Source organism: Carassius carassius, chromosome 34 (genome assembly GCF_963082965.1).
Source record: "Carassius carassius chromosome 34, fCarCar2.1, whole genome shotgun sequence".
Lineage (NCBI taxonomy): Eukaryota > Metazoa > Chordata > Actinopteri > Cypriniformes > Cyprinidae > Carassius > Carassius carassius.
The window spans coordinates 23,202,418-23,230,069 of NC_081788.1; the positions used below are offsets into that span (position 1 = coordinate 23,202,418).

Sequence of the window (27,652 nt, forward strand, 5' to 3'; positions counted from 1 at the left end):
ATGCATAAAAACAACTTAATTAGTTAAAACAATTCTTAAAATAGCCTTGTGTGAAATATTTTTTCCCTTCAGAAATTCTGTGTATTTACATTTTTTTGGTTATCAAATGAAGGCATAAAACATTCATTTAATTTATCTTTTAATTATTTAAAATTAAGCAAACTTTATTTTTTGGTAAACAAAGGGGATTTACTATTAAAAATAAAACATGGAAGAAATGTTGTGTGATTATTCCTTAAAAAATTATGTTCGTTTCATTTTAAAAGCAGTAGTGTGCTATGTACATTCCGCTGAACAATAGTAATAGATTTCTGGCAAATACTTTTATTTTGACGGGTTTACCGTTACAGTTCTATCTATGTGATACTACAGTCTATGATGTGATGTGACGCTAGTTTTACTCAAATCAAACGGTCAGATGCTCATGAAGTGACTCTCAGAGCAGTTCTGGAGATGTTCTTCATGTGCTTACGTCCTAATTTAGTGAGACGACAGATGAAATCACAGTGAGCATCACGTGCGCTTCAGTGTGTGTAACATTAAAGGGTTAGTTCACCCAATTTGCAAAATTATGTAATTAATAACTTACCCTCATGTTGTTCCAAACCCGTAAGACCTCAGTTTATTTTTGGAACAGTTTAAGATATTTTAGATTTAGTCCGAGAGCTCTCAGTCCCTCCATTGAAGCTCTGTGTACAGTATACAATCCATGTCCAGAAAGGTAAGAAAAACATCATCAAAGTAGTCCATGTGACATCAGAGGGTCAGTTAGAATTTTTTGAAGCATCGAAAATACATTTTGGTCCAAAAATAGCAAAAACTACGACTTTATTCAGCATTGTCTTCTCTTCCATTTCTGTTGTAAGACAGTTCAAAACAAAGCAGTTTGTCATATCCGGTTCGCGAACGAATCAATTCGATCTAACCGGATCTTTTTGAAACAGTTCACCAAATCGAACTGAATCGTTTTAAACGGTTCGCATCTCCAATACGCATTAATCCACAAATGACTTAAGCTGTTAACTTTTTTAATGTGGCTGACATTCCCTCTGAGTTCAAACACACCAATATCCCGGAGTAATTAATTTACTCAAACAGTACACTGACTGAACTGCTGTGAAGAGAGAACTGAAGATGAACACCGAGCCGAGCCAGATAATGACTCGTTCACGAGTCAAGAACCGATTCTGTCAGACGTGTCCGATTCGAGAACCAAGGAGCTGATGATACTGCTCGTGTGTGATTCAGCGTGAAGCAAACCGACACACAGAGTGTCTGAACCGAACTGATTCTTTTGGTGATTGATTCTGAACTGATTCTGTGCTAATGTTATGAGCCCAGGTAAACCGAAGGCTTGCAGTCATCGCCATTGACGCCATTACGTCGAGCGCAAAAGAATGGGTGAACCGTTTTCTTCAACCGGTTTATTGAATCGAACTGTCAGAAAGAACTACTGGTGATCCGAAAACCGATGCAATCAGTTCTTGACTCGTGAACGAGTCATTATCTGGTTCGGCTCGGTGTTCATCTCTCTCTTCACAGCAGTTCAGTCAGTGTACTGTTTGAGTACATGAATAACTCCGGGATATTGGTTTGTTTTAACTCAGAGGAAGTGTCAGCCACATTAAACAAGTTAACAGCTCAAGTCATTTGTGGATTAAGGCGTATTGGAGACGTGAACAGTTTAAAACGAAAAGATCCGGTTACACTGAATGATTCGTTCGCAAACCGGATATGACAAACTGCTTTGTTTTGAAGTGTCTTACAACAGACATGGAAGAGAAGACAATGCTGAATAAAGTCACGTTTTTGCAATTTTTGGACCAAAATGTATTTTCGATGCTTCAAAAAATTCTAACTGACCCTCTGATGTCACATGGACTACTTTGATGATGTGTTTCTTACCTTTCTGGACATGGACAGTAGGGATGCACCGAAATGAAAATTCTTGGCCGAAACCGAAAAAGAGAAAACCAAGGGCGAAAACCGAAACCGAAACACCGAAAGAAATTATGCCAATTATTAGTACCATTGCATTTATTGCTATGACCGTGTACTAACTAAAATGAAGACATTGCAATTGCATAAATTAATATTAAAGTTTCAAAGATAATTACAATTACATAAATTATAAAAAACATAAAAATATATAATTACAAATTATGCAAATATTTATTAAGCACATTGCAACAATGCACAGTATAAAATAAAATTCAAACTAAAAATTTATCCCACTCATGTGAATATTAAATAATAATGTAAAGGCCTACTGGCCTGCCCAAAGGTTTTAAAATGAACTGTTCTCTCATAAAAACAAAGTGCATTTAGGTGAAGTGCATTTGAAATTGTCCTCTGTAGGACTAGAAAGTGCATTACTTCTCCAGTAGGCAAGACTGTTATCACTTCTGGGGATGGGGACTTCAGACAGATAACCATCTAGCTGTTGAGCAGTTGAGCTTGTCATCTGCCTGACATTTGAGAAATATTTGAGAGAGTGTATTTAAATAGGACCAGGGCATAAATAAACATTTTTATCAAATTAAAGCAGAAATCTAGCAGAAATATGGCTACAATCTATTATATATATATATATATATATATATATATATATATATATATATATATATATATATATATATATATATATATATATATATATATAAAATATTTGAGGCACTTTCTTGCAGAATTTCACTGAACATATCAGACAACGAGGGTGCATGCCCCTCATCTGGTGCAGAGAGGAGTCTTTTTTTTCTGTGCTCTGATCTGTCTTCTGCGCTTGGCGCTTCTCCGTCTCCACGCGGGTTCTCCGCATCCAGCGCAGCCTGGATCATTTCTCGTGCGCGCTGCCTTATTTCTGCATCCAAGTAATGGTCTTTATAACGTGGATCAAGCACATTCGCGATGAAGTACAGACTCTATAAGACTGTACTTTTCTTTGTTTTCACTTCGTGGTCCATCTCAATCTCTTTGTTAGGAGACGCTTTAGTGCTGCGAATAAAGGAATAAGAATAGAGAGAATGTTCTCTATTAAGAACCACTGGTGTGAAGTGAATGTCGCGGGGAGCTCGTGGTCTGCGCTATGCAGGTGCACGTGCAGGTCGCGGTTTCTGTTTGTGTCATCATAACATTTCGGCCGTGTTGTTTCGGTGATAAAAGTCTTTCGGCCGAAAACCGAAAATGCACTTTTGGGCCATTTTCGGCTGAAAATTTTCAGTGGCCAAATATTCGGTGCATCCCTAATGGACAGTATACCGTACACACAGTTTTAATGGAGGGACTGAGAGCTCTCGGACTAAATCTAAAATATCTTAAACTGTGTTCCGAAGATAAATGGAGGTCTTACTGGTTTGGAACGACATGAGTTATTAATGAAATAATTTTCATTTTTGGGTGAACGTTTTCTGCATTGCGGAAATCATAGGGCCCTACACTAGACATCTGCCTGCTGTTCACCCGACACCTTAAAACCGAAGTATCTCCATATAATGGAGCCAGTTGTCCTTTTTTTAGAGGTTTTTTTTTTTACTAGTTCTGTACACGCGAGGGGAGGGGGGACAAAAAAAAGAAAGCTTGACATGTCTACTTTAAAACTAAACAAGTGCCGCCGAAAACAGATATTCTGTGATAGAAGTAATCCATATGAAAGCTACGCGATGTCCGTTTTTCATGTCTCCCTTCATTATATCTAATGTGACCAAGCCCCCAAGCTGAACGCGCTATTCAGATTCAAACTGAAGCGCGCGGCTTGAATACGCCCATAACAGAAGAAAAAGCAGCCAGACTGTTCTTCAAGTTTTTTTATTTTACTGTTTGCTTCACGATGAGAGGAATAAGACATAAATCACCCCAAAAGGATGTGATGTTGTTGAGGATCTGAGAAATGGATTTCCTCAGAAAAAAAAAGAATGAAGCACTTTATTCAGCAGAGATCATAAACATGAGTAAGTCTCTTTTTATTTATTTATATACTTGTAATAGTTTTCACATAACGTGTAAACATTTTACTAGTTAGACTTTTTCCAAAGACTTTTTTCCAAACTATAATTCCTGACTAAATGTATAATCAAGTGAAACATTATGAAGTTTCAATAACAATATACAAAACTATACCATTCAAAAGCTTGATGTAAATAATATAAATGTAACAAATAGATAACTGTAACAAATGTAAAAACAATGCTGTTCTTTCAATTTATTCCCCCTGAAAAATATTATCAGCTCTTTTCAACATTAATAATAATAATAATAATAATAATAATGATGATGATATTAACAATGAATGTTTTTTTGTAGAAAATAAGATTGTTAAAAGGATTTCTGAAGGATTGTGTGACTGGAGTATTGATGAAAATAAATTAGTTTGAAAGTCAGCTTTGATTGTTTCTAATAAACTGTTTAACTGCTCCCCCAAGTGAATATTAAATTATGTTGTGGGATAATTAAATATATTCTTAATAAACTACAAACATAAAATTATATAGATTTATTTTGTCCTCACATTCTTATATGTAACTCTTCCCTCTCAGTGACACACAGCTGACTGAAAGGCTCATTATGCAGCTCATTATGCAGGCCTTTGTCTTCTCAGGTGTAAATCACAATGATATTCATGATAGTTGACGCCTACTCGCATATGACTTTTACCAACAAAAAGTGTCTTAGAAAATTTAAAATCAAAATATTGTTTTCTGTAAGTGAGTAAACAAGATGATTTTCACATATTTAGAAAGAAAAAATCTAGGCTACAAGCTCCAGTTCTCAAAAATCCCGGGAACCAATGTTCTGTATGTGTTTTATTGCCTTATTCAAGTGATTTAATATTTTTAGTTTTTCACTAACCACGCATAATATTTTTTTTCTCAAAAATACAATCATGTACATACATGCATTTCACATATTATTAGAGCCCAGTTTGTGCTGATTAAAGTGAGATTAGACTTTACCCATTTAGATATTTATAAGAAACTGAAAAAAGCACAAATGTCAGGGCATGACAAAACTTCTCCAGGCCCCAAAAATACCCTCATTTCAGAATTTCAGAACTGAACAAACCACACATAAGCTTTTAGAGGTGTGAGGCAAGAACCTCCATTACACTCCAGTGTTGCTGAAGTGTTGCACTAGGGAATGACAGCACAAGCTCACCTGTTTCTCTGAAAGCACTCAGCACATCACAGCAGAAGCCATGTGGTGCAGGACGAGGCCTATTTTTAGATCCAGCACAAAACAAAACTATCTGGCCATTACTACTCCCAGAATAATTACACTACGTACATGCACAGAGGAACCACCGAACAATGATTCCTCAAACAATGGGCCCACATAAAAAGAGGGACAGTTCCTGTTCATTCACAATAATGAGGATTCAACATCAGCACTCAGCAACAACAATTGCACAGTTGTCTCCCCTCTCACTCAGTCTCTTCCTCCTTTCCAGTAAATGGCTCTTCAGTTGAAAAGGGCCAACAGATTATCTGATGAATACAAATGCCAATGCAAAGAGGGGACTTGTGAAACTACCGCATGCAATTAACCACGTGTCAACAACAGGGATAGGAATAGTAATGAATTTAACAATTCCCATCTCAGTTCTTAACAGCCACTAAATTATTCTTTTAATTCCTTAAAAGAAATATCTGGAAAAGAATGCAATTCTAGTTCCAAACGATTAGAGCATTTCACAGGTCTGTTTACAGACTTTTTAGTAGCTTTTCAGAGGCAGCCTAAAAGCAATTCAATAATGGTTTATATTATAAATTATAAAATATACTTATTATATTAAATAAGCATGGATTAAATACTGAATATTATATAAATCAAACAGCAAAAAAAGTTTTATTCTTTTCATGAATTTTTATTTAAAAAAAACTACTGACAAAAACCTATTTACAATAGTTCTGCCAAGTTTTTGTAAAGAGTTGTAGTTTGGTTACAAATGTTACTAACAGGCTGTACAATAGACAGTAATATTACATAATTTACATCTTCTGTTACCACAGCAACTTTTGTTTAAAGGTCATTCACCCACAAGTAAGGACATGATTCTGTGTTAAAATGCACATAACCTTTATGTCTAATACACTACCATTCAAATGTTTGTTTTATGTTTTTACAAGAAGTCTCTTATTCAAACATGCAAGGCTGATTTTTCAGCATCATCACTTCCAAAAATCATTCTAATATGCTAATTTGATGCTCAAGAAACATTTCTTATTACTGTTGAAAACACTTGTGCTGCTTGATATTTTTGCACAAACTATGATCCAATGTTTTAATGATTCTTCTATGAATATACAATTCAAAAGAAAAGCATTTACTTTGAATATTTTGTAATATTATGAATTAATTTACTTTCGCTTTTGATTAATTTAATGCATCCTTGCTGAAGAGAAGTATTATTTTCTTTCCAAAACTTTTGAGCAGTACTATAGCTTTGAGATTGTTATTAGAAAAATCACTACCAAATCTTTTAGATATGTCTTTTACCTGTGGAGAGTGGACTTTCAATTGGCCAGTCCTGTGCCCAACAATCTGGCAGGATGGTGGGAATTGGGATTATGGGATATTGCCCGGAGCCATTCATTCAGGTCTACTTTTGACAGTTTACACAGCAGTTAGAACACTGGCTACTGGAATTTACCTGTTCACTGAAGGTGCTAATGGGGCTCTCAACACAGTACACCCACTCGTGCAAAGCACTTTGTAACAGCTTAATGCTTCTCCTGGGGACCCTCTTTTCCTTTATGCTGGATCAGAAGACTAGAGCACCAAGTTTGTCAGGTCAGCGCAAACATAATGACCTGAAGAAAGGAGGTTTTCTGAAGGAACATTGTTTTGGAACCTGATCAATATTTTCACCCGGTGGTGTTAGTGTTTATTGACCTTCCAACCTGACGCATCTCACTTTTTTTTTTATTAAGCAAACAAAGCAATACAGACAAATAAACAAGGAAAAAATCTTACGAAAAGAAAAGAGGAAGTAAAACATAATACAGGAGGAAACAAGCAGATAGATAGGAATGGGGAAAAAAAACATTCATACAAATATCCATATACATACAATAAAAACAACTAAAACATATTTTAGCTTTACGTCCGGAGTGTTTGAAAGTGTGAAGCATTGAAGGAACAATATATTTAGTTATAATATTTTATCAAAATAATTATTTTAAATATTTTTAATTTAATAAAAAAACACAAGCTCAATTAAACTCTTTTGAAACAAAAGTTTGTTGGAATATGTGGCCGTAGTGGCCAAGTTTACAATGGTACGGATGTAACATCTTACGCAAATACTCTACAAGCATGTACAAGCATAAAAAAAAAAAAAAATCACACACACCCTCTACAGCTTAAAGGTACTTACAAACACTTACGCAACACAACACCGTCACAAGACGCTTCCTTCATCAGAATCAAATTCTGTTCTTTTCTATACAATGTGATATTTGCAGAATTTCACATAATCTTTTCTCAACTACAGTCAAACAGTAACTGTGACCACCTCAAAAAGTGTTAGATTGCATAGGCTTACGTGTGTGAGGTTTTAGTTAACACAGCATTGTAACCAGAAGGTGTGACATCAATGAAAAAGATTTTGCACAGATTTACATATTTAAACACTTAATCAGATGATCATTACTCTCATCATTGTCCAATATTGCTCTGTCTTTGCTTGGAGTATTTTTTTTTTTTTTGGAGCAGACAGCATCCAGACCCGAGGCTGCTCCCACTGAATTACATCCACCTCAGCTTACACAGATCTGATGCACCATTCATCTGGTTGCCACAACAGAGTGGGTAGCACAGAATGAGTCAGAATGCTCATATCCTCCATATCTGATGACATCACACCAGCCACATTCTCTGGTTCTTAACAACTAACTTGCTCATTCCATACGGGCACTGATGAAATATAATTATTAAATAATGAAAATGTTTTTGATTTATGCAATACCATTCCATTTGGGGTCAGAAAGGTTTTTGTTTGAATAAATTAGCCTCATAGTTTTATTCACCAAGGACACATTAGATTAATTTAGAGTAGGGCTGTGCGATTAATCGAAATCGAAACAAAATCGCGATTTGAGTGTGTGCGATTTCTAAATCGCTTTATAGCACGATTTTCCGCGGCCCTGACCTCCCGCAGTATGTTATCTGAACCAATCAGGATGCAGCGCACCTAGAGCAGCGAGAACAAAGGAGACTGGGCATATGCCTAACTCCAGGTTCACACACTCTTGTCTGTGATGCGTAGCCTTTTTTTCGAGCCCATTTTAATGGAACAGAACGTTCACACTGGACGCGGTAAAAGATGAGAACAGAAAAGGTTATAAATAGAAAGGTGTGAAAAGATTTAATATCTTGCGCGTGAGCAGAGAGAGAGTTGTGAGTGCACAGGACACAGGTTGAGCGAGAGGAGACACGTTGTGAGGCAGCATATATCTGAGCCTTATACAGTCTATGATCTGAGCACGCGCCTCTGGTTTTGTTAACAGAGCAAAGGAAATCTGCGTGCGAGTCAGTGATGCGCGGGTTAATCCAAAATGAGCGGGTGCCTGCGGTCGCCCGCGGTTGCCCGTGGTTACGAGTCATCCAAAAATATTCTTAATGATATTCGGGTCGCGGATGGTCGGGCCCTTTGAAATAAAAATACCAATTAAACCTTTGTCATTTATATAGTACTAGACACATTTTTGAAATACATAGGCCTACACTTTATTGGCTGAATAACTGGTGCGAAGGTGACGCACAAGCTCAGTCTGCACGTAGAGATGGAGGCGGCAAAGAAGACTGCATGGGGAGCAACAGCGCTGTTTTTGGTAAAACAGGGTTTTGATGACTTCATTAAGTTTTGTTTTATAGAAAACTCTTTTTAAAAGATTTTCGTTTTGTCTGATCAATGTTTTATCAATCAGTTACCCGTATTTAATAAATAAGAAGCAAATATATAGCCTACCAGACAATGTAATAAGGCGCCGGCAGGATCACTTGCATTGCATGTGAACTAAACTCAGCGTGTGCCTCACCGATTTGAGAAATATAGGCTATATATTACAGAAAGCTTGAAATGTCTTCTTTTAAACGAAAATATACAAAACAAAATAAATGGGCTACTCTCTGATGATGTAATCCATTTATATTGTGCATTTCTCTGGCGTTCATGGCGAGTCTGTTTTGTCAACTTCATCTTTGCAGCAACACAGAAAACACTAGTTTATTACTAAACAATAAAATGACTCCTTGCATATTTTCGAACCGGCAGGCCATTCTGGGATGAGCGAGACCCCACGGAATGAGCAAGCGGATCGGGATATTCAGAAATGCGCTCTCCGCTCACAAGCTCTGATCGGAACAAACCCAAGCATCAGTGTCTGCTGACCTTGCAGAAACATACAAATAGACATAGCCAGACTAGACTATTTTAGTACAAATCATGAGCTTACTGACGATTTTGTATAATTCTTGACAAAATAATAATATATTAAGTTTTTTTTTTTTTTGCCTAGTTAGTTTTGCCTACGTTCCTATGGCCCAATGACGCTACGATGAGCATTTACTGCTTTTTAAAAATGCGGGTCAGGAAGCAGGTCGGGTACAATATTTTATAAAAAAAAATTTGCGGTCCGAGTTGCGGGCGAGGTAGTTAAAAACATTGGTCGGGTGCGGGTTATTAATACATTGAACAGCGCATCACTGGTGCGAGTGGATAGATTCGCACTCGCGCATTATTTTAATGTGCTTTCGCATTACAATAATGCGCTCTCGTTGCTGCTTCTGAACCGCATACACGTAACTTACTGTATACGCACTGTAGACGGAGTACGTGTGACCCTTGGGCAATAAATATGTTGGGCAAAACATATAACACCTGAGGCACCGCTACAGTGAGCTCTGTGACCAATGCATGGCAAAAAAAATAATAATTCCCTGAACACGGTTTTATTTTATTTTTTTATTTTTTCCCATATGTCTAGACAATTTTGTTTGACATCTTTACTTAGTGATTATTTTGACTTATGTCTGTTCTAGAGACATTTGATAAAGCTCTCATTTTTTTTTTTTTTGGAAATATGGTGATTTATACTGAATGCATTTATGAACATAAAGCATGTCTGTGTGTGTCAAAATCGTGATTAAAATCGAAATCGCAAAATGTATAAAAAAAATCTTGAGAGGTTTTTTTGTCCATATCGCACAGCCCTAATTTAGAGTGACAGTTAATACTTCTAAATTGTTACAAAAAAAAGATCAGTAATGATCTGTTTTATTTATCAAAGAATCCTGAAAAAAAAAAAAAGTTTCAGTTTCAACAAAACATTAAGCAGCACAACTGTTTTCTACACTGATAATAAAAAGAAATGTTTCTTGACCATCAAATCAGCATATTACAATGATTTCAGAAGGATCATGTGACACTGAAGAATGGCGTTATGATGCTGAAAATTCAGCTTTGCCATCACAGAAATAAATAACATTTTCAAATATATTAATCAGCAAAAAAGTTGTTTTAATTTGTAATAATAAATAAATAAATGTATGTATATAGCAGACGCTTTTATTCAAAGCTATCAATTTTCAGGCTATCAATTTTTACCTATCAATAATATTAATAATATTTCACAAATAAAAACAATAACTGATTAAATAAAAACAACCTTGGTGAGCATAAGTTTATTTCAAGAACATTTATAACAACTTTGCAGAACCCATATTTTGATAGTGTGTCACTTGCAAAAAAAATAAAAAATTATGTGTGTTTGTGTGTATATATATATATATATATATATATATATATATATATATATATATATATATATATATATATATATACACATATATATATATATATATATATATATACACACATATATATATATATATATATATATATATATATATATACACTTAAATGACAATGAAAATTACCTATTAATTGTCATTTAAGTGAAATTACTGAACTTAAATATACGAGCTTGATAAAAATGATCATTCTGGAAAAAAATTTCAGGTGGCATTTAGAGGCTTTTGCATCTGAACTCTTGCATCTGAATATATCAGATATATATCAGAATACATGGCTAATTGGAAAGACTATCAATGGATAAAGATGCTTTTTGCCTCAAAATCGGGTAATTATGACATCATTAGCCAGCAAGGGCAATGTTTCTGATTAACATAATAAATATAAATTATTAGTTTTAGACAAATCTCTTTTGAGCACAAACATAACACCTCTTTATGCAGGTCTAAAAAAGAGCTTGCTTAGCCAAGCAACACCTACAGGGACTGTATTTCATTTGGCACTTGAGAACAGTCCTTTGAAGACTTTTCGAGGAAAACTTTTAGAATACACATTTTTTAAGGAAATGAACCATGGTAGTTAAACCAATCACGTCACCAGGTAAGGTGGTCACCAGGTACATTAACTCAGTGTCATAGATAAGACAGCATAAGCCTTCAGTATTTAATGAGCCTGGTGGGCTAAGCCAATTATGGTTTATGGAGAGTAAATGAGACGGATAGTTTGAATCAGCCAAGTAGTCTAGCAAACAGGAAGTGTTGGCAGGCTGTGAAGGTCCTGCCTGAACATGCATCATGACCTCAATATCGCCAAGGAGGCGTCCTCCATTTAACTACTTGTTGGGAGTAGACAAGCCTGCAAGTAGATGTAATTATGCCATTCTTGACAGATCATAACACGTTTGACGTTATCAATACCAAATGAGCTGTACAGCTCAAGGGTGTGATAAAATCATGATATAACACAGTGAATTAATTTTATTATTTAACACTCCATTTCCGAAACTTTCCATGAAGTGAACATGTTGCACAAAATAAACAAAAACAACCTTCACAATCACAACAGAAAACTGCACAAAGGCTGGGAAAGGGAATGCTGACACTTGAACTAAGCAGATGCTAGGACACATCTCACTCTGATGATGATAATGTTGTGCTCTAGGATTTAACCCTAATCTCCCCTCGGCCCCATCTGATTTCACTACTGAATTCTGGGATTACTCACTCTCTGCGTTCCAAAACATATTGTAGCGCTCAGACAGCTACAGACGCTTTGTGGATGGATTCAACTGGGATTCATTAGAACTACTTTGATGTGTGTGTGACCAAGAATGAAAGGCCAAACAGGGTTTTTAATGGGTCAAAAACTGCTTTTGGAGATATTTCAACTGTATTAAAGAAGACGACTAAGACCTTAAGGCAAAGATGAATACAATCATCTTTGGGAGAAAAAATAAGTCAAAGTAAATAAATATTTTAATAATAATAGAACAATAAATATTAAAACTCAAGATAAAAACATAAAATTGTATCTCACAGGCGAACATTTTTCAGTGTCTGGATTAAAAAAAAGTAACTTTCTGCAGATCAAGACAGGAAAATGTATTTCATTTCTTTAATCTGCATGAATCAGTTCTTTCAAACTGCCCGTTTCAATGAATCAGTTCGAAGCACTAATTCAATGATTCACTTGCATAATCACGCATCAAACCACTGCCAAAAAGAGCTGAAAACAGCTAACAGATACAGAACAATGACTGGTCTAGAGAGAGGGAAAAAAAATACTGATCTGAACAACGGCAACAGAGAAAGTCGCTGAACTGAAGTGTTCTTTATCTCCATCACTGCCTCAACACAGAAGAATTACTCCAGTGTGTCATCTAATCCAGACCTTAATAAAGACACAATGAAAGGATGGAAGTGGATGTAAGGCTGTTTAAAAGAAGCAGGATTCGAGGATGGCTAGGAGAGCACAGGAACCCACTTTCACACCAGAGAGACTAAGATGAGTATCCACATCACAACTGACAAGACGTTAAAAAATTATACTCAACATTGATACTCCGTTTGAACCGAGCGCAAAAAAAGTGTGCCGTTCTAACGACCTCTAGTGGTGCAACAACAATCAGCTCGAACCTTGGGCCAAGGGAGTCCCATCAGGTCTTCTCAAAAAAAGTCTGAGACTACTTTATAAAAAAAATTTCCTTCACAAATCAACAATGGACTGTTTAATCCAATTTAGTCCTTAATTCCAACCATTTTACATTCTGGGAATTTCACACTTGTCATAGTGGAAAAACAGAGATTTATGTAACACAATTACATCTAAAGCAGCCTGCTTACCAGAAACAAAATGATGATGTGCATACAGCTCAAAAGCCATAACTTCACTCAAAGTCATCTACAATCCTCTCAAGTCAGTTCGGACTGAATTCTCATTGGATGAGTCTCATTTGAAACTGTTGCACAATGTCAACATTGTATTAAGTGTGCCTAACAGTGGACAAACAATGTTGTGGCTTTGAAATGCATAAAAATAAATCTCCTGAAAGTATGCCAACTGAAGGTCCACACTGTTCAGAGCTCTAAAAATCAATCGTTTTTTGGTGCTTTGGACTACATTAAGTTCAGGGCTGCACCACCCTACTGAAATAATAAAAGCCTACTGGTACTGGAGTTGATAAATAAATAAAAAGAATGTGGAATTGGCCATGTGACCTCAGAACGGCTGACTCATTGGCTGTCTGCAGGGGTGGGAGACACAGACAGAACCACTCATTTATTCATTTATTCCTCTGTCTGACCACACACAGGTCAATTAAGAACTATTTGTCACAGTTACTTCTAATGGAATTCCATTAGTTAGAAAAATAGATGAAAATACACCTGTATCTAATGGAATTTTGTTCAGAGCGTGACATGAATCATCTGTCGATGTCCTGAATGCCCTATTGGGTCGAAAAGATTTGGAAAATCGAGTTGTCCACCTCCCACAATGCCTTTGAGTAGTCATAAGCTTACCGTTGATGCTGTAATAACAGAATGTTAATCCAGTGATTCTGCAACCTTCAGTGATTTCAAAGAATATTTCGTTTGAAAAACAAAAATTTTCATATTTCCCCACCCTAATGTCATTCCAAAATCATATGCAGCTTTTTAAGATCACAAAAGCATTTTTTTTTTTTTTGTGGTAAATTAACATTAAGAGGTGGACCAATATACATTTTTTAATGGCCGATGCTGCAATCTTAGCATGCAGGGTGGCTGATATCACAAATAAATTAAATTTTACATGATATTTAGTTTACTGTATTAGAAATAAATAATTTTAAAACAAATCAATATTAAAAAAACTACACAATAACACATCTTGCCGATATATAGGTTGACCGCTATATATGACAAAAAATGATAACACTTTGCAATAATGTCTCTCGTTAACATGAGTTAATGCATTAGCCAACATGAACTAACAACGAGTAATAGGTTTTTTATAGCATTTATAAATCTTTGTTATTGTGAGCCTGAGTAAATAAAAATGCAATTGTTTGTTTGGTTCACAGTGAAGTAATGTTAACATACAACTTTTGATGAAAAAAAAATTTATGTTAGAATTAATATTAGGATTGTCATGTTAACTGATGTACACTTTTTATTTTAGGGTTAATTGTCTCGAAAACATATGAAATATGATCAAGGGCATGATATTCTGGCATCATCCTTTAAATCAGCTAAAAACCTCTAAATCTTTACACTGAAAAAGCAATTTGTATTGCTCACTACTATAAGGAAAGGTCACAAATACTAATCCAGTCACTCAAACTAACTGTGCTACAGAGAGAGAAAAAAAACTGTGTTTATTCCAAACAATCTGGTATAACTGAGAACAATTATTTGAGATCAGATCTCTCCTCTAGACAGACATTAAAAGACTTCAGCATTCAGAAATAATGTGTGTCTGATGAAGCTGATCGTGGCAGTTAGTCACCACTGGTATGACAGTCAGGCCTGTAACCCTATAATTATTATCCTGATTATTCAGATGACTTTCAGTCACAGCTATACGTCTGGCTATAAGCGATGAGAGTAAAAATAACTCATCTGCAGCCCTCACAAGTCAGTGTTTCCAGCCAAAGGGTTTCACTGTCATGATGTGTCAAGCTCCTCTTTGGCGCCGATCAACCCACCCCGTGGAGAACAGACCAGCACTGGGCACAACGCTTCAAAGAGACTTAACACAGCTCCTGGGGTAATGGACAACAGACAACACAGTTCATCTAATACCATCCAAATAGTGTCTCGACAACTAATGTAATCCCAGCCACAGTCACAATAATCCCAACAACTCCTGGGTTATGAGATATCTGAAAAGATAAATCTGCGTTGAATTGCCAGACAAACAGTATTACCATCAAATATGTGTTTTGTGTTACTGCCTGAAACAAATGAATCCGTGAAATCACTCACGAGCGAAATCTGAGAAAGCGATGGCTTCCCCAGCAGCATGTGCTTCATAAGAGATAATAAATGCCAGTCCCTATCAAATAACAGCCATCCAATAGTATACTACAGTTAGGAGAGCACTGCGTCTGAACTTCTCCTCAATTCAGTACGTAACTGCCCTTATACAACCACAATACTCTACATCAAATGGTAAATTTACACTACAAATGCTTCTGAAGTGGCAATTATGTGTCTTTACTGTTTAATACTGCTTAGAGGTGGCATAAATGCAGTTACACCACCGTGTTTACATGCACATTAATTTTCTGTGAATATTAATAAGATTTTGCTCATATTTCAATTATCTAAATATTTATATACAAATACATGGAATATCTAAATACCTTTAACCAAAACATGAATCTTAAGGAGAAGATGACATATCACTGTTACTGACAATGTTTTTAGTTTTAAGTGACAGCTCACTACCTTGTCATTCGGACAATTCTTATATCATATCATGAGTTTCACAATCAACTAATTTCAGTGGCACTCCAGCTGTAAAGGTGTTACTGATGATATTACACAGCTTGACACATACAGGGTTCGAACATACTGCAACAGCACACCGTCATACTCTTCAAAGAAAGGTCCTAATGGAAGGTGACCAGACAGTAACCAAGCCTGACCACTTACAAAACCCATTCAATTCACAAACTGCTTCTACCAGAGCTGTGGTCGAGGGGGGCGAGTCTCTCCTAATAATCAGATATTGTTTTGATGTTGCTCTGCTTTGCTTGATTACACACTGCTGTGTGTGTTGTTTGGATGAAACAAGTTTGAAATGTTACATTTTAGGATGGTCTGCCTCAGTGCTCGTCCACGTCAAAATCCATTAAAGCAAATGTGTTCAATGTTTAAGACATGGTTAGGGTCTTACTGGCTGACCTCAGCTCTTTATATTGACCACATTTCGGGGATTGCGTAAGAAAACATACTAAGCTGCCTAGCTAAGAAGCATATTTAGGGATCAAAGAAGTGTTGGAACGCTATCGCGATGTCAAAATAACATTGTCTAGTTAGGCAGCACACTAGAATTTTCAACACAGCCTGAGAGTCATGGAGTATTTCCGCTGATCCTGACGAACCCTTCTAAACCGGAGAGCAGATCCAGACTTCACCGACTATGAGAAGCATGTTGGCAGTGACTCAAAGCAATAAACATGCTAAATGAACTCCGGAATAGGCTCATACCTGAATGCAGGGTGAAAACATTAATTCCTGGATCCAGGATGATGTTCGCTGCAGCGACAGCGGCGGCAGTTCTTCCCGGTGGAGTCCCGGTGATGTTGCTCCCGCTGCCACAGTCTCGGGGTTTCCTCCCGGAGCTGCTGGCCCGGTTTGATCTGCCCTGCTGCTGTTGCCCCTGCGGTGGGGTCTGGACCCCCGCGGAAGCCCCTTCTCCCACGCGGCCTACCTGTTGTCCCATCCTGCGAGTGTTCTGGGTGGGAAAATAACACAGATCCGTGGAAAGACCCGCCGTCCGTTTGGACCGCTCACATCCCACAACGAACGACCCGCGGGACGACGGCCTGTTCAGCTCAGGATGATAGTCTTCCCCTTCTTGGTCACCCCTCCTCCCCCTCTTTTTCCTCCTCCTCCTCTACCGGACCGGACCGAGCTCCGTTAGCTTAGCTTAGCAGTCCGTGTATGTGTGTGTAAGAGAGAGCGAGAGAACCCACCCACCACCTAACAGCTAACAAGACACAGTCTAATATTTAAATTCTACCAAACGGCACCGGATAAGCCGCTCTATTGCACGGGAATGTACGATCCTCATGCCCCCAGCACTGTTTCTCTTAAAGCGGACCCGCCTGGGGTCGTTCCGATCTGCTCCAGCCGCTGCGCGCCCCCTCCGCCGCCGCCATCTTTACCGCAGAATCAGTGGCGTGCGCTGCACGAGATCATCGCACTGATGCGTAATGTATTATGAATATTAACATAAGCACAATTAAGAGAATTGTTGATTCATAATGTGCAATGAATAATATCTTACGAACAATAATTAAGTAACGCAAACACAGTACAATAAAACAAATAAAAAGGTGTTATTAAAATATCCTATATTTTTAAAGCAATTTAATTAAAGCATAGAAGGCTACTTCACATGCATATAAATATATTTAATTCTACAAGCTCTGACAGCAGGGTTATTATAGTTAACTAAAACTTAAACATGAACTGAAATAACTAAAATAAAAATAATTTCAGTTAGTTGCCCAAGCAAATGTTCTTATTTTTATTTAGTTTAACTTTATGAACAATAATTACTAATAAAATAAAAACTATAGAGACATATTAAAAAAAAAAAAAAAAAAAAAACAATTTAAAATGATAGAAAAAAACTACATAATTAATAAACTTTAAAAGCAAACGGGAATTAAATAATTAATAATAATAAACAAAATGCTAATATTACAATTTTTGTTTTGCACCTAATTTAATTTCTAGCTCTACCGACAGCCATAGCAAAATATAGTAATATTCTTGATATTACAATAATAATCTTTAATTTCTGCAACATGATTTAATATGTAAAGAAATAACATTTTAATTCACATATTATTGTATGCTGTCCTGTCACAATAAACATTAGCCTGATATAAACTGTTATCTCATCAATATACAACATGGTACACAGTGCATAAAAAGTAAACCACTATAGTCAGTTGAAACAGTAAAAACTGTTAATTGTCCATTGCAAAGCATGGAGGTAGACCTACACACTGAATATTTCACAAGATAAATTGATGAAAATATTTGTAAAAATATGACCTCTGTTTAGATTCTAGCAAAACATTGATCACTTTTTTGTGGTGAAAATTACAGTCATTAAGTATTCTGGAAATTAAAATTGAGCACTTACATTGCAGGTGCCATAAAGAAATAAAATCAAAAATGCTGTGTGGAAATTTAGTCCTAACATTCAACTCTCCATTACCACCTGCTGGTCGCCACAGATATTGCAAGTATGTTTTACAAATATAATACAGAAAATCTCGTACATCTTGTGGAACTGGAGAGTATTCACTCAAAACTGTTTTTTTTTGCAGTGATAAATGACATTCAAAATGTCCTAGACTTTAAGTTTTTTTTTTACATTAAATCCCCTGCATACTCTGTCAGTGTACATAATCTTTCACTAATAAAGGGATTGTGCTTGAAAACAATTAGTAATGATCACATGAGTGCAGCCAGCTGCAAAACCTCAACACTTCCGAACATTTGAAACCCTATTTTGTAATAAATATGTCCCAAAGCATGGCTTTAAAATTAGTATCTAATTAGTTTAGCTCTGTGGAAAGGGGGAAAAAATTAAGTAAAAATTTCCAAAACTTTAAATCCAGACTACCAATCTAACTCTTCAAACAATAAAAATGGTAAATAAAACTGGCAGAATGGAGAATATCCCCCAAATCATCTTCATTTTAATTAAAAGTCTAGGAGTAAAAGGTAAGAAGAAAAAAGAAAAATTGTTTTACAGCAGTATGGCACATAATTTAAATCCATTGAGGTTTTAGAATTCTCAACAATTCTTGTAAACATTCTACGATTTTGTACAGTCCACACAAAAACTGGTTAAAATGTACCACATATCCATGGCCTCTGCGGTACTGGAATAACACCACAACATCAAACACAATATCTAAGAAGTGGCAGTAAACAAAACACATTTACCGTAGAAGCCCATCACAGAGGCTTCTAAAAATAGAATCTCCAGATCAGACATAACCTAAATTAGACTGTCAAATGCTAACTGGACATTTCAAAGGAAATAACAATATTCATAATGCACATTATAGACATTCTTCATTCTATTACAGAAGTTTTCATAAATATTAAGATCTAAACAAATAAAATATCTAAGGCCCCTTCATAAATTGAAGTGTCCTCATGATTATAGAGTAAGATTGTCACTTTTCATTTTGTTTGGTCAGAGTGCGATACCTACAGAATGCTAAAAAAGTTCCAGAGCAAGTCAAGTGTAATTCTCATTCATCTTGTGACTGGTGGTGTGGCATTAGTGAGCACCTACAGCAGTGTTAGTCTACGGAGAACAAGTCCAGGAGCGAGGCTTTAGCAAGTCTATGAAAGAAGGCTGAGGAAACAAAAAGAACCCACAAATATATGAATAAATTCACAAACTGCATTCACAGATGAACCCACCAGGCACCAAAACTTAGTTTACCTCTTCAATGGGGCAGAAGCGCTGTGCGTACCACTCCTGAGAGTACAGGCAGATGAGAACCCCCTGACCCAGGAACAGCGCAGTCCACATGATCACGTTCCAGATCGGCCCTTTTCTCCGGTCATTAAGAACGAAGTTAAACACCACTAAGAGAAACATGAGTGGATCAGAGATTTTCATATTCAGGCTCTCTCATGTTCAATGGTCAGAGTCATTCTAACCAAAGCTTAAACCAACTTCTAGGTGACTATCTGGCATCCCAGCCTGCCTAAGCTGGTTAAATTCGTCTGTTTGGATGGTTTTTGGTAGATGGTTTGGTTTCTTGGTCAGCTGTAAAATAAGCTAAGACTGTCTGGGATATTTGACATGCTCTCGTAGTAAATGAGGTTCTTACTTCCAAAGCACATGAAGAGGCAGAACAAGACAGGGTAGAAGAAGCCAAAGCAGATGGCCAGAACATACTCGTGCACCACAGCAGACACCGTAAAAACAACCAACATGGCCGCTGCACGGAATCGCTTCTGTGTCATCTGTAGACATGGATGATCACACTCGGGTTAGCTAGCTTGAGTCAATTCAAATAAACCAAAAACAGATTGTTTAATAAAATACAGTACAACACAAGGCCATCGTCAAGATCCAATCTGAAACACTGTGTACACCAATGCATTTCCATGACTTTTTCAGTCATTTGTAATTTCTTGATGATTTCTTTAAAGAGTTAACTCAAAGTGCAGATTCTATATATAGCTGATTAAATATAATTAAATTAAAATACAAAAGTCAATTATAATGTGAAAATGATCATAAAAATATAATAATTATAATCGGGCAATAATGAAAGAAAAGTCTTATAAAGAATAGCTAGAATCTTTTATATTGTATTCTGTAACATTTTCAACTTATGACTCACCCACAGGAAGTCCCTGTAGACATAGTAATAGAGCCAATCATGTACTACAACATTCCATGTGCGGTAATAGTTAGCAAATGAAGTGGAGTTCCACCAGTCCTAGAGAAAAAGCTTTCATTTTTCAATGAATAATTGTATAATGGCATCATCTGCTTTTATACAAAGCATATCTGATCATGTGGATAATAAAACCCTTATAAGACCTTACCTTGTAAAACATTCTGTCTCCAAATCGTAGCATTTCAGCAAACGCATTAAGCCAGCAATGCAGAAAGGCAAAGAACGCCAAGAATAGCACCAGCACTCCTACAGATACAGAACACCGCCATTACACAAACTGCATTCATTTTTATACTTTTCTTTACTACATCTGTGACCCTTATCAGTGTGTACTAATCTAAAGATGTGCTATATGTAAATATGGCTGTCCTGTTGACATTCTACCTGGCAGTATGGAGTTGAAGACACACAACACCATGGCCCTCAGATCAAAGAGCTGCATACTGATACTGCGGAACTGAGGGATACACAGCCGCACAAATATGTAATACGCATAAAACAAACACCCGAGCACCTGGAACGACACAGAAAAAGAAACACTTACTCAAGATTTCACAACACATTTACCAAGTCTTAAAATAAACTTAAAACATGTAATCTCTGAAAGAGCCCACCTGAGAAAATTGTATAGCCACATAACCCCATCGAATACATGGATTTCTACAAGGACAAGGTAACATGAGTGGAATCAAAACTGAATTCAAAAAATTAATATATACATTTCATTTTATTTATTACTTTTAAACATTATATATATATATTTATATAAATAAAATGTAAATCTAATTTTAGTGAGTCTTACCGTGGATAATTGTCTCTGTATATTAGGGTAGGTGCAAAGAGAAAATAAATGTACTGAGTGAACTGAGGTACTGCTAATGAATCTGGAAAAAAAAAAAAAACAAACAAAAACATTTTTATCAGTTTATTTTTGTGACGTTACTAACATCTAAGTAAGGATCTTACTTGTTTTGCTTCGTTCTAAGGATCGCACTCTTGGCACATTTTCCCTGATGAAAGAGTGAGCCTTCATTATCAGTCGCACCTGTTTAAAACAGAACCAATAGCAACAACTAGATTCAGCAGTGAATCTAAAATAAGCCAATAATCAACAGAGTGATATAAAAAAATCCTGTTGCTATAGTTACTGAGTACCTGTTCCAGAATAAGTATGAAGCATGAAGCAGGGGGAAGGCCGTTCTTCAGCACCACATATGTGGGAAGGAAACCCAAACACAGGCCCTGGTACAGCAGCAAGAGAGAACCGGCCAGCACTGTCCATAAGCCCCGATGGTTTGACGTGGGGTAAATGCTGGCCCAGACACTCAGCAGTACATATGGAACCACAAGAGTGGACAGGAACATACACATCCACGTGACAACCACTAGGGGGAACTGGCCAAACGCGTACACCAACAGATCAAACTCAAGCACCAGTCTAGAGAGAGCAAGAAAGACTTTAGTAGCTTACACAATTTAGACATCTCCTTTTATTGTCTCGCTTTACTTCAAGTAAGACTTCTCATTCATTTAGGAGACCTTGCAAACATTGTACTTGTGAAGACAAAATAGATCTCTTTGTATTTTGGCAAAAACAAAACCATTATGAATATATGAAACACACTGCTGGCAAAAATGATGCTTTAAAAAACAGATTCTAAAAGTGTTAATGAATTGAGAATGCTCTAACCTGCCCTCATCGATGAAGTCAACCACGAGTGTACTGAAGATGAAGAGAATGAGGAGGGCGATGAACATGTGATAGATGGTGCGAATGTGGTTCACCTCAAAGAGATCACTGCAGAAAAACAGTGTAATAAACACTATTACTTTACAAATAACCAACTGTCTCTCACCTTCCAGATGAAACATTATATCAGTGAAAAAACAGCAAAATGATTTTATATTCCATAAACTGTGCTCTAACAAACGTCAGCGTATCAAAATGAAGCCATCTCTCATCTACCTCTGACCACAGACAGAAAAAAAATCTTTCACACATATCAGGACAGGTTTGAGCAAGAATGCCCATGACTTACTCTAACAGGGATCGACGAATCACGTATTGCTTGCTTTGGACTTGGGGAGGTTGCGTAAGCCTACAGGAGCAGAGAAGATAAAAAAGGGTTACACAACAGGAGAAAAAGAAAAAGACAAAAAGAATATGAGATAAAAGCACTACACTGAGAGACCGGCATGCTAGTCATGTGCCAAGATCACGCAATGGGAAAGAAATCACACATTTAATTCAAACAGATTTGAATGACAGAAAAGAGAAGAGAATGACGTGTACTAGCCAGCTATGGCACTCACTGCAATCTGGTTTGTGTGTGCTTTCTGTACCTGAGTTTGTTTTTCTCCTTTTCTGAGAGAGGAAAGACTGTGCTCACATGGGACGAACCCAGACTGGCAGACTCCTCTATCAGACTTTCCATGAATTCATTGACTTGGGTGTCAAACTGCCTCATCAGGTCTGCCTTCAAATGCTGAAGAATAAAAAAATAAAAAAAACAGTACACAGGTTAGCAGTGTCTAATGTTTCCAGAAGGTCTTATGAAGCTCAATACATCATATCCACAAGATAACAGCAATTCAGTCAGAGAATCAGGTCTTCTGTCATGGTCGTGCTGTTTTGACTACAGCTGCTCTTAATAGAGACAAATGAAGATAATGTGTGTCAAAGAAACTTTTAGGGATATTAAATTTGTTTGCAAACTGAACTGAACTGATGACAATACACTGGAGGTCTGTAATTCAAATAAATTCTAAAGTTCAATCATATGACTACAACAAAATGTTTTTTTTTTAGGAAAGTGTATAGAAAAGGTGTTACAAACAAGGACACCATATTTTCCCAAACCTCACTGCCATTGGCTGCAACCACATCCTTCCCCATTCTATCTATACTTCCTGTAACGTTTACAAGCACCTACATAAATCACGAAATAACATTTGAGCCATAAAAAGTAAAAAGAAAAAAATGCAATACATTATACAAATCACTTTAATACACAATACGTTTTACATTTTGCAATAAAAATACATACAATATTTTAATCTATTGTCATGTGGCCAGCAAATCATAAAAAGGAAACATTCTCACAAAGGATCTGTAGACACAATGTGTCAAAATCAGTTATTTAAAAAATAATTCAATATTTTACATGAGTATAAAATGTTTTTAATGTAAATGCTAACCTTATAATATTATTGTTATTATATATACTGTACACACACACATATATACTGTATATATATATATATATATATATATATATATATATATATATATATATATATATATATATTTTGTGTGTGTGTGTGTGTGTATGTGTGTGTATGTGTGCATATGATTAAAATGAGAAGTAATAAGATGTGAACACACACATGCATTCAAGGGATATTACAAGATTACCTAGCATGTGCTGTAAAATACATTTAACAAACCCACTAACAGAAAGCAAATATTTAAAAAACTAAATAGAGACTGTGCTTGTGCAAAACCATATGCCTACTAAAAAGGTTGATGAACAAGAACAGAGCAGAACAAACATTCAGAGCTGCTACACTAAACAAAAGCTCTATCAGTTTTACACAGATCAAAATCACAGTCCTAAGCATTGTATTTAAGAAACTGAAAGGATTTAATCAAACCAAAGGTCACACTTGAACATTTAGGATCTGTAAATCTGTGACGTAATGTGTGATAATACAGATAATCTGTGATAATACCGATCGTCTGCTATAATACTGTGATAAAGAACGAGAATTGCACACATATGACACTTAACTCTATGTTGACCTCATTGTTTTATTATCTGACTTTAAGTCAAGGAAAGAACTGAAAGCCTCTGAGCCATCCTACCTCAGCTTTCTTCTTCAGCTGTAGTTTTGCACTGATAATGTGCTCCACTTCCACTGTTCCTGAAAGGAGACATCAATACAGTTCCCTCATGAATGCTTTACTTTACACAGATGGACACAGGTCATTCTGTGGCACTTGTGGTGACAGTATCCTGGTTACCATACCAGTAATCTTTAACTATTCCAACATAATGCAAACAGAATACCTGGATCCGTTTAAGTGCAAACAGATGAGAAATAACAAAAGACATTAACATAAATAAGGACATTGACATCACAGAGCTGCTCTAAAAAGAACTGAAAACTAATTTTATATTGATAAAAATGCACCAAGATGCCCTCAAAAAAAGTCACCACATGTATACGTTAAAAAAAAAACATCATTATTTCAATAGTCTGCAGGGTGCAGTTGTGTCAGTGTTTGACAGCACACAGACGAAGGCAGATGAATAGAGTTCCACACAACAAAGTTTAATAATGCATCCAAAAGGAGCAGGCAGACAGACAGGCATTAGCAAACACATAAACATAACTGTGAAAGGACAAAGAGCGACTCTGTGGGTATATATATATATATATATATATATATATATATATATATATATATATATATATATATATATATATATATATATATAAGTATATAAAGCAGACACAAACGAGAAGATAAATGAAACAGAACTAATAATGGTGGTGGCCATGGAAACTAAAGCGTGGTGGGAAATCAAACAAACGAAGGCATGAACTGAGGAAATTCAAACTAAAACCTTAGAACAGAACTAAACTGAATACAATGGTGACAGCAGAACGTTTACCCAAATAATTTACTATTCAATATAAATACAAATATGAATCCCTATTTCATCTTCTTATTATTAAAGACTGAAAAAGTCATTTTCATTAAGGAAAAATAGACTTTTACATTAGTGTAGATGGATACATATGTCAAAGGCAAAGCCCATAGCCAAGGAATGGACTAGACTTAAATATATTACAATTCATGAAAAGTTTAAAATGCAGAGGAATGCAATATTTTCATTTCAATTTATGGGAGATAATTCTAAGTGGTAATGAAATAATAGTTAGTGTACATCCTGATGACATTTGACAAAGCACTAGTGTATGCCACTGAAATGCCTAAAATATGATATATAATTTTAAAATACTAACTCAAACGCTACACTGTGAAGCACCTTATGAAATGAATCTGAATCTATTTGACAGTGAGGTTACACAATGAAGCACTACTCTAGCATTTTCAGTGTCATCATGTCAGAGTTAATGGGAATGACTGCATCACTGATAACAGTACTGGCCAGGACATGGCAATTTCTCAATCAGGTCACTCGGCAAATCACATGGCAGTCTATTCATCCCAGAACTTAGCTTGATGGTTTCACTAACGTAACATGAATGTGTCATAGCCGCTGTTTCCTTATTCTTCTTTAATGCTTATATGATTACACAGCTCAATTATGACTTCAATACAAAAAAGGTTTTTATTTCATTCATTATTGCAAAGTAAAAACCCTTTACTTTAAGGAAAATTAACATTTAATTAATAATATACCTATTATTAATATACCACATAAAATCAATTATATTTATTTCCTCATTGAAAATTCCTCAACAGACCAGGCAAAGTGAGAAAACAATCTCTTGTTGAGCCTGCAAATGAATAATAACAAAGGTATGTTCTCTCTTGTATGTCAGTGTCATACAAATGATAAGTTGTACAAGTTGTAACGGAAAGTAAATCGTAAGGACACTGAGTGAAACATGTTGCAACTGATTACAATGGGTGAGAGCTGAATGACCTACATTAGACCTAAGAAAAGAGGAACTCTGTCTATTCATTTGAATCTTAACGTGACTGTTTTGCCTCCACCTTTTTAAAATATTCTGCGCTTTTTTGTGATTCAGTGATTCAGTCTCACCATTAGTGGGGCAGGGCACCTCTCCTGTGGCTCTTTCAGCACCTGTGCCATCCTGGTCTGAGGACGGAACCGCCTTATGAGACCCCCTGCGACAGCGTGGGCCGCCAGCACCCTCATTCACCATCCTGCGGCTGAAAGCCCAACACCAAGAGCAAATGTCATTCGTAGGCATTCGAGTATAACTGAATTCATGTGATATAAAGTATATAATTCTTAAGAAAGTTAACCTTGATTGCATTTTAATTGAACTTTTAAAAAAAAATTGTCATTCTGACTAGTCATTAAATATTACAAAGACAAAAACTGTAATAAGTGAGAAGATTTTTAATAGCAACTAAGAAACAAGTAAGATTATCTAAGGTATAGTTCTTTATGATACTAACTGGTATCAAAACAACCTGAACACAGAATTAGTCAGGCTACAGGAGCAGATGATATCTGAACCAAAATCAAAAACAAAAATGTGCTACGTGTCAGTAAAAAAGGAATAGTTCCCTGTCATAGAATAGTTACTAGTAGCAAAGAGACAAGTACCGAACGTGACAATTTTATACTAGTCACGATTTAATTAATTACTAGAAATAAGTAACGTTACTAGATAGTTAGATAAAAAAGACCCTAGTTAGTTAATAGAATAAACGTAAAAATGGCTTGACTTACAAATGCAAACGACTCAAGCTTTAAACCTAAAACGGAGTTATAGCTACATTACAATAAATTAGCTAACAGTGTTGATGCTGTGCCGTTGTTTTTGAGAGGTTTCATCTATTCGTCTGTATTTAGAACTAGCATTTAACTGACACTAAATACTTACGACACTCGATACGGTTATTGTACACAAAAGACGTTCATTTACCAGAAAATGTTTTAGAGGTTCTGTTAAAGAATGACAAAAGCAACGTTTAGATCACTTACTTGTGCGTCTTCCTAAATACACACGACTGTAATAATTCAGCTTTGTGCAGACAAACTCGGTGAATGTTGACACTGGCGACGCCGCGTGATTGAACGATATTAATGTGACTCAACGAGAACAGTGTGACTGACAGCAAGCAGCATCAGGCCTTTTGAAAATCAAATCAGAGTCCCTTTTTGAGAAATCACCCGAAACAACAGGCGCTTGTTCTACCGGGGCGGAGACTGCTTCGAAACGCCGTCTGATTGGACGAGCTGCTTCGACCGTAACTGTACAGCAACAGTATCAATTCCTTATAGCGTTTCCTAGTTTATGTAAGGTCTGATTATCTCACTCTTCCCGGAGATGCAATGTGTTGAATAAATATATGAATCTCAAAACCTTTCAAGAAATGCCCCTTTAAGGATTTTATTATTTAATGTCAGTTAAAAAAAAATTAAGGCACTGTGTAAAGGTTTAAT

General features: G+C 36.1%; 2 protein-coding genes across 2 annotated transcripts in view; both read right to left on the reverse strand.

Moving 5' to 3' along the window:
- Window positions 1–17,169, reverse strand: part of LOC132114769 (tyrosine-protein kinase ABL2-like) — a 30,709-nt gene extending 13,540 nt beyond the window's left edge. Inside the window, exon 1 of the mRNA XM_059523085.1 lies at window positions 16,507–17,169. Coding sequence (XP_059379068.1) covers window positions 16,507–16,741 — 235 coding nt within the window. The 5' untranslated portion in view covers window positions 16,742–17,169. The remainder of the gene's footprint in view (window positions 1–16,506) is intronic.
- Window positions 17,170–17,838: 669 nt separating this feature from the next.
- Window positions 17,839–27,404, reverse strand: LOC132114775 (sterol O-acyltransferase 1-like). The gene is made up of 16 exons (XM_059523096.1): window positions 27,191–27,404; window positions 26,276–26,406; window positions 24,340–24,398; window positions 22,818–22,960; window positions 22,514–22,573; window positions 22,165–22,272; window positions 21,630–21,912; window positions 21,441–21,519; window positions 21,277–21,358; window positions 21,089–21,134; window positions 20,859–20,988; window positions 20,623–20,720; window positions 20,415–20,513; window positions 19,896–20,031; window positions 19,502–19,647; window positions 17,839–19,411 (listed from the first exon to the last, which is right to left on the reverse strand). The coding sequence occupies exons 2-16, from the start codon at window positions 26,397–26,399 to the stop codon at window positions 19,361–19,363; spliced, it is 1,644 nt and encodes a 547-aa protein (XP_059379079.1). The 5' UTR covers window positions 26,400–26,406; window positions 27,191–27,404; the 3' UTR covers window positions 17,839–19,360.
- Window positions 27,405–27,652: the final 248 nt, after the last annotated feature.

Coding starts and splice junctions, on each gene's coding strand:
- LOC132114775 (XM_059523096.1), bottom strand. CDS start 26,399: ATGGTGAATGAGGGTGCTGGCGGCCCACGCTGTCGCAGGGGGTCTCAT. Junction 22,273..22,513: donor ATTCGTCGATCCCTGTTAGA/GTAAGTCATGGG, acceptor GTTTTTCTGCAG/TGATCTCTTTGAGGTGAACC. Junction 21,913..22,164: donor GACTTCATCGATGAGGGCAG/GTTAGAGCATTC, acceptor TGCTCTCTCTAG/ACTGGTGCTTGAGTTTGATC.